The sequence below is a fragment of the Corvus moneduloides genome, chromosome 6, assembly GCF_009650955.1.
Source record: "Corvus moneduloides isolate bCorMon1 chromosome 6, bCorMon1.pri, whole genome shotgun sequence".
Lineage (NCBI taxonomy): Eukaryota > Metazoa > Chordata > Aves > Passeriformes > Corvidae > Corvus > Corvus moneduloides.
Window position 1 is genome coordinate 55,174,318 of NC_045481.1, and position 8,574 is coordinate 55,182,891.

At 40.7% G+C, this 8,574-nt stretch overlaps 1 protein-coding gene across 8 annotated transcripts in view; it reads right to left on the reverse strand.

The window, feature by feature from the left end:
* Window positions 1-8,574, reverse strand: part of PPFIBP2 (PPFIA binding protein 2) — a 98,385-nt gene that overhangs the window by 85,324 nt on the left and 4,487 nt on the right. For 6 of the 8 annotated variants that reach the window (XM_032112942.1, XM_032112941.1, XM_032112939.1 and 3 more), the window contains exon 1: window positions 8,259-8,462. The exons of 1 other annotated variant lie outside the window; for it this stretch is intronic. Coding sequence is in view for 1 of the 7 variants with exons in the window: in XM_032112943.1 (XP_031968834.1) it covers window positions 8,055-8,101 (47 nt within the window). In the remaining 6 variants the exon portion in view is untranslated. Of the gene's footprint in view, window positions 1-8,054; window positions 8,130-8,258; window positions 8,463-8,574 lie in introns of those variants that run through there. One more of the 8 variants, XM_032112943.1, reaches the window with a different exon arrangement.

An 8,574-nucleotide genomic window follows, 5' to 3' on the forward strand; every position in this document is an offset into this window, starting at 1 on the left:
GACAAGATATATAGGCCTCCCCAATGACCTGTTTGATAGAGGAGCTGTATTTGCTCACAGAAACACATATTTACCTAGGGCAGGCTGTGAAGGGATTCACCTCCCTGAAAACCCGCACAAGTGCTCAGTTCTTGTATTTCACACTCATCTGTGTGCACTATTACTGTTTTGACTCTATCATCACAAGTGAAACAAGTTAAGCAATCATAAGATAATTAAAAAAAAAAAAGTAATTGTATATCCAGTTTTGAGTATCTGGGGAAAACTTTTTATAGGCTTTAAAAGAGTTCTGAAGTGCTCACTGTGCTGCTTCCACTAAGTAGATACTCCAGTGGCACAGGATACAAAGAGATCCCGAATTTCTCCTGTAATATATTACATCTTTTAGTATCAACTATGAGAGGTGTTCTCAAGCTCTTGCCATCCACAAAGCCCATCCTGCCTTGTCTGCCAACCATTTCAAGGTATTTACTCTAAGATCTACACAAATGTAAAATGAATAAGTTTCCATGTCAAATCATCTTATCAAGGATAAGCCAAATCAATGTAAATTTCTCCTTATGAATTATACATGATATAAGGGACTAAGATAAGAAAAGCAAAGCCCCAGTTCCATGCATCAGGATGCCTATTTGAATTTGCAAAACTCTGAAAGTATGCGTCATTTCCAGGTAGAGACTAATTGCTCAGTAAAACTTATGAGCTTCCACTTACGAGTCTCTAAAGTTACCATATTCCAATTCAGTCACTTTGGCTCACAGGTTTGCTAGGACACCTGATTCAGAAAGCTTTTGGAAGTTTTGCAAATTACCTGAATGCAAGAACTGAACCTAGAAACAGACCTATTCATAACTCAGTACTCTTCTGGGTTTTCTATACATATTTACAGCTGAAGTGCAGGATGCTGTCAGCACAATTCATCACCGGGGTATATTTAAATGATACCTTTTGTTCTCTGAATTCCCATTACTTTTAGGGCATGAAAAAACCACAAGTTAAACTATTATAATGAACACATGCAGGATTTCTATAGATTCCTTTCCAGAGAAGTATTTTAACTACTTAAACGTGAACAATGACACAAAAGGATTTGCTAACAAAATAAAACTGTAGCTAAAATTCTACTGTATTACTTCCAGTCCCAAGAAGAACTCTTTCATATGGGTGAAATAAATAGAAAAATTGCAAATGCTAGAGTATAACTGTAGCCAAAACAATATATTGTTGTAAATTTAGTCAAATTTTACTGCCTCTGAAATAAATAGACACCTTTATATTGACATAGCAGAAAAATGGAAAAGAATTCCTGTATTCCTTTAAAGGGCTCTGAATGTCATCATAGCTAGGCCAGAAGCCATAAAATGCACTGTCAAAACCAGGAATGATGCCTGGGAGCATGCTGATTGTCAGGCTTTTACACATCCTGTCTTGCTCCAGAGTATTTCATGTTAAGACTCAGAGCAGCTTTTTCGAACTATTTGAAAGTCCTACTACTCATATTTGGTCTGTGACTACACCTATGGAGTTTCCTGAGATAATAACTTAATCATGTACTTTACTGCTTGATAGCAATGCCTTTATTGGACCTGTTTATTAAAACAGCCACAAAATGAAATTATTTCAGGTTAATGACTTGCAAAGTCCTTTAATTCCTAATAGATGCCAGCTGATGTGCCTGCATCAAAAGTTTCTCAGAAGTTTTGTGCATTTGGGGCCATTTGCATCAAAATAAAAGAATATATAGACAAAAGACTGAAGTATGAAAATTACCATCTTTTGGATAACATTATCTTTTGCTTCTATTTCAGGAGAGAAAAGGGAATCAGAATTCACTATCAGTTTCTTCAGTTTATTTCATTTTCCCAAAAATGGATCAAAGTCTGCTTCCATATCAGTAATTGTGACATCTTTGTATTCTTCTACTAAATTTGAAAGGAAAATTTGATTTGCTGTGTAAGAGACATTTAGCCCCCTTTGCTTCAGTTGTTTTCAAACCTCCAAGTAGAAATATACAAGACAGTTTCATTAATTCCAAAATAATATAGATCCGGTCCATTCCAACTTGAAAAGAAGAATATGGTCATATTGGTAAACACTAAAATACACTCCTATCATGAAGAAATTTTTTCCTCTATTAGTGTTTATGGATAAGGGGTAGTTTTGCTTCCTGACTGTGCTGTAAACATGTACATGTAAAGTTCTGTTTACTCATTAGTTAAGAAAAGCAAATAAAATACATTTACAGTGAAATTATATTTATGAACATACTGCCTGGCAAACTGGGCATTCTGCCTAACATGGCACTTTTATCAGTCTCTACTAATTTGGAAGCTCTTCTTCTAAGTACCCAAATCTGTATTTCCAAAGGAAGTGAGCAGCTGCTACTCCCATTTGCAATTAGTCTTGGATAATCAGAAGCTTTGATTAAATAAGAACTACAAATGGCTGGTGAATCGCAGCTAAATTTTAGACCATTAATTCCTTTTATGACAAACCATTTACTCTGAACACAAACTCCTCTCCCCATGCTAAAAAAAAAGTAAAAAAGCAGTTTTCTAAAATCTGCCTTTTGCCAGTGAAATCAGAAACAGCTGCACTTCACGATCTGCAGAGGAAACTGAAGATGGTACCAAGTTTCCTAATTAAAATGGAGAAGGCAATCAAAGCAAAACAGATTCGGACCACAATTCCTGAAACAGTTTTTTAATCCTTAGCCTGATTTACAATTATTATGAAATGTTGCACACACTGGGCAAAGTATGGGTAACTCCTGTGTGTTATGCAGTATTTTTCACAACAGACCAGCACTATGCTCTGCAAAGCAGGCCAGAACAGACCTTCTTCTTGCACAAAAGCTTGTTATAACAACTTTCCTTTCTTTTAGTAACAAAGGTTCTAATATGATGTTCTTTTTATACATATGAAGTCTGCCAGAGCAGACTGCAATTCCACTGTAGAGTTTCAGGCAAAATTACTACTTTGTACACATTCAGCTTTCTGAATTGCAGAACATTTTAATTGAAGAAGTATTTAACTTATCATTTATAATGCTTATGACTGAAATTTCCAGGTTTAATATAATCTGTAGTAACACTAGAATGCTTTGTACATGTACTTTTATTTACAGAAGATTACTTCAAGGAAAGAAAATACTGACTTCACTAATTTTTCTTTTTCTTTTCCTCAGATGTAATGAACACATTCTTTAAGAGAATCACATATATTACTTTCATAAGTGGTTTGTGCTTGTTTCCACATAAAACAGATTATCTCCCCGAGGCCTTTGCTAGAGATTTTTATTTTTTTGTCTGGAGTGAAACATCAGAATTCTTCTGTTTAGGAGCTGACTGGATTACGTGCATTAGTTTATGAACATCCCAGAAACACACTCATAAATCTTGCTGCAATGCCATTAGAATAAGATGTTTTGATTATACTTTATTAAAGCAGATGCTACCATCTGCACTGGTAAGGACTAAAAATATGATTCACTGCATTCGAGAGACACTTGGCAAATATCTTCCCCTGTCCAAACTTGATTTCTGAAATAAAGTTTGGGTTGAAAATAGTGCAAATTGGAAATAAAATTACTTTTTTTTTTTAATGGCAGCACACACAGAAATAAGAAGGCATTCCCAGCTAAGTCACCTCTGAACGTGGAGACCAACCAGACTTGTTTTCAGAAGAGGATAAATTAAAACAGGAGTTCCCATACTGTAAGTGCTGGAAATCCAGATTAGAATGCAACATCTTAGATTTATCTTTACTAATTACTTTAACTGGCACACAATCTGTTGATCTTAAAGAGTATGAAGAGTCAACCAGCAAGTGAATCATTCTCTATGAATATTCATACATGTTATGTTGCTCTAATGAAAACAACACTCACAGTCAGCGTTGGATAGGCAAGACTTGTAACAGAGGCATCCTTTGGACCTGTATTTTTCTTGACTTTGAGCACTCAGTCTGATTTCACACCTCCAAACCAATTCAAGGCTTTGTTGAAGGAGAATCAGCTGATCTGTTTCCTCCAAATTCACATGCACTTCAGGAAACCATCATCAATTTGCTGCCATTTCCTTGGGTGATATGGCAAAGGCTTCCCATACAATCACCAGTTCGTACTTGCAAATTTTTGGAAGTCAGATCCATTTTTTACCATTCACGGAACAGTAAATAATGACACCTGCTATCTGGTCACCATCAGGTCTCTTATCTTTCCCCCTCTAAAAAGTGCTCTGTTTTAGCCTGTATTCAATCCTCAACTTTTATCCTGTTACTTCAGTTTTAACCCAGGAAATTCAACTGAACATAGAAACACAATATATTTTATCTAACACATACATAGAGTTGAGAAAACCACTAATGGCTCCCCATTTGTTTGTTGATGGTCTAACAGAAATAATGCCCTGTCTTAGGCATTTGAAGATACCAAGTTTTCCTTTTTGATCTGTATGAAAATATACAGTTCTTTTCCCTCATCAGGTTTCAGTCACAGGTTTTGAAGAAATACTACCGAACCACACAATATTCATGAAGTCTTGCTTTACAGGTTATCAAATTAGAGTTTAAAATCCAGGTCATGCTTACAGTCCTCTAAACCACTACATTGGAACTTGGCAGATGCACATTATAAACACAAATTGACCTAGACTGGCAACAGTGCCATCAGGATTTACTTTTTATGTTTATTTCAGAAAGAAATTATCTTTTTAATATAACTGCTTTGTTCTCTGCATCAATGAACTGCCAGATAAGAGCAAAGTGCTCTTGGGAAATGGTTTTATAGCAAATAAACACATGGAGATGGAAACAAAAGAGGTAACTGTAATGTTACCAGGTCACAGAGACTTGAAATAAAAAGATCATGCTAAAGCATAGGCAGAGGCATCTAACTACAAAAAAAGAAGCGCCTTTATTTTGTTGCTTAATGTGCACCTGTGTAAAAGAGGAACTAAAATACTGCAAAGGTGTGACAGGAAGAAATTCCACCTGCCACAGGTTATCAAAGACATCACCTCGGAGCTGGTGCTTAGACAAAGTCAAAGAACAGACTGAGCAAAGGTGGGACTCTCAGTTTCTTCATCTTCAAAGTAACAGGTGAGTTGAGAGCATTGAACAGACAAAAGCAAACTGGGGAGAATTTGAAGAACTCAAAATAACCCACTAGTCAAACTTTCCAATTTTCGGGGCATTGACTGAGGCAAAGTTATTTCATACACATTTACGGAACTCTGGTAACTGAGCAAGTGTCCCTCCAGGGACAGCCACTGCTGCTAAACCCTATTCTGCAGCTTACAAGATTTTCAAGGTTGTACCTAAAGAGGTTGAAGTGATCTCTGGGTATGAGATGGCAAACAGAAATGGTAAACATCCCCAGAGACTTGAATGATGCAACTTCACTGACAGAAAAGTGACTTCTGACTGTTCTAATCTACTGCCCTAAACAATGTCATCTTCTGCTGCGTTGCTATTTCTACACTGTTGCCTATTTCTGGAAAACACAGAAAAGCCTTTCTTTGTACAGCATGTTCAGCGATTTTGTACCTATAGTGAGTGATCATTACCATAAAACACATTTCCCTGTTCATCATTCTCCGCTTTGATAAACTAAATCATCACATTACAGACTTCTAAAAGGAGGAGGTTTCATCCTATTTCTGTAAATGTGTTTTTGGGTGGAAGGAAGCAAGAGGAAGGCGGATTTTTTGCTAATAAGCAGAGGCCCATTGAGGCCCTGCTTTACCTGTAGGAGCACAGTCGTTTGCTGATCTTACCAGGTCAAGGCTATCTGAGCTCAAACGAATCCTTAGCTGCAGGGAAAATGAACTTAGTTTCTGGTCTGCCTCAGAGTAGCCTAATAAGAGTGAGAGCAGTGTATAGGGACAAGTGCCTTGTAGGGTTTTGTGGGAGTTTGTTTGTTTGTTTTGAGGAGAGAGATCAGAAAGAGGCAAACAGGAAACAAGTTAGGTAAATGAGGGCTGGAAGCAGAGCTGCACATGGAATAACAAAGAGGTGTCTCACTGGGTCTTGTTCTGTTTCATTTTCCCTTCTTCTGCACTCATAGGACATTCTCCCTCTGCCTTTCCTGCCTGTTTGCTGACACTATCAAAGTGTTTGGGAAGGTGATTATTAAGGTCTCCACTCTACTCTTGTCCATCTGTTCTCTTCCTATCCTTCATTCAAACACTCTCTACCACATGGAGTCACATTTTGCTGCCTCAGAGCCTTCATGGGCTGTCTGGAGGACCCAAGAGACTCAGAGTAACAAGCATGACAGGAAACTGGGAGAATGGATTCAAGAACCCAGAAAACACTTCTGTGGTCTGTGCCTACACCAAAACATTCTCCCTTTGTTTACACACACACCCACCCTGATCACTCTTCCACACTGCTGGCACCACGTTAAGAAAGATGAAGTGAGATCAGATACAGGAGGAGTGAGGGGAAGATAGCTCTTATTATCTCATCTTTACCTATTCCTTCCCATCTTCCCTACTTATCTTCATGTGGATAGGGCTGCTGGAGTGAAATCAGGATGGCAGGATCAGTGCCCTCTACCACCATCCCTCTAATCCTCTGCTTCCTGGGATGGGAGATGAAAGCGGCCAGGGAACATGGAATCAGGGAACAATGCTCCCAGCCCCATTCCTACCATGTTTCAGTCACACAGATCAACCTGTTTCTGTCCCCTCCCTTTAATTTGGGCTTTCCATAGGGCAGAGTCCCAGATGTGCGATAGATAAGCTGCTATATATTTTGCCAAGACACTTGATTACTACCTGGCTTGGGTAAATAAAGCATTTAAGTTTTCAAAAGAGATGTTAACATTGGTTCAAAAGAGCTACAGGCAAGTCATGTGCCTCTACAACAGATAGGAAAAACTTCAGCAGCCAGTGGTGAGACTAGTCTTGAGCTGTCCCTCAGCTTAAATCTTGTTATTGGGGACTTGAAATTATTTTATATATTATAAATTATATTTTTATTTTTACATACTATTTTTTCTCATATTCTGGTACCAAGCTATACCTGTACTCAAGACAAAGCTAAGGTTCTTTTGAGTTCTCCCTCTGCTTTAACTTACACCAGGTTTCCTGCAGGTTCAAGAGGCCCTCACTATTGTTCTCGAGCAAGTGGATAGAAAATCCATATAATTTAAAAAACAACAACCCATATTTGCTTATGTTTGTCCCAATCTGACCTTTCACTTTCCTTGTATACTGAGTTCTACTCCATTAGAAAGATGGAGAGATGCATAAAGATTCATTGGTTTTAAACAAGTTCATACAGCAGATGCAAGCAAAAGTTAGGAACACAGGCAAAGCCAATAAACAAACATGGAAAGCTGGAATTCCGCTTCCTTTGCTCTCCCACCTGCTCTTTCCATACAAGTTTCAGAATGAAGTCCTTCATGCACTTGTTCATATATTCATCTTTAAAAAAAACCCAACAAAACAACTGCAGAAAAGCGCCCCTCAGTGATTCCCCTACTGCCAGAACCTTAAAATTAAAAACCCGAAATTGCAAACAACCTTTTTGGCTCTGGACATACGAAGAGTTGCACATGCAAATCTTCAAAAGCACATGTTGAACTGCACCTACGCACAGTCAAATTGCTACTTAGCATCTTACCCTGCCCCATGCAAAGCTGAGCAAACGATGACACACAAAGGAGGTGCTTCCTTATCCTTCTTGCAAGTGTTATGGGGAGGTATTTTTATCACAGCAGCACGATAGATACCGTGAGTGCTGGCCGATGGGGCTGGAGATCACTTGACATCCCCTCATACTCTTACCTCCCTTATCTATGTACCGCTCAAACAGCCAGTTTCATCTTCCAGCGGCTCCCCCCTGAACATCCTTTAAACAATCTCATTTTTCCCCCACTGCAACGCCCCACATACCCCTTTTTTATAGTTAATTGTCAAAGCCTGGGGAGGGGAGGAAGGGGGGCTCCCACCTTAGAGAGCTCGGCTGCAGCTGGGTGTCACTACTGACAGCGCTTGCTGACCCCACTGCCCTACGCCACTAAAGCGCTTTATTTACTGACCTACCAGGCGGACTGAAGTTCCGGAGCTCTGCTCGCTGCGAGAATAAACATTTACCTCCCAGGAGCCGCGTCTATTGGAAAGCCCTGCTCCCGGCGGGATGGAGCGGGGGCGAGCGGGGAGAAGCAACAGGCGCCGCTGCAGCCACAGCGCCGGGAGGGGCCCCACTGAAACACCCCACAGGACCCGCCGAGCCCGCGCCCCGCTGACCTGATCCCGATCCCGATCCTGATCCTCCTCCTGATCCTGCCCGGCGGTGCCTCCGGGAAGCCGGGATACCCGGGAGAGCCGGGACCGTGGGGACCACGCTCCGCCGCCTCCCGCGCCGAGGGCTCACCCGGGAGCGGCTGCGGCCGGAGCCTCCCGAGCAGCCAGATCCAGATCCAGATCCCGATCCCGATCCCAGCCCCGGCCCGACCCCGGCTCGGCCGCGCTCGGGGCCGCCCCCAAGTGACGGCGCCCGGCGCTCGGCCCCCCCGCGGGGGCAGGTGCTCCCGGGAACTCCTGCGCCCCGGGAAGGCTCGGG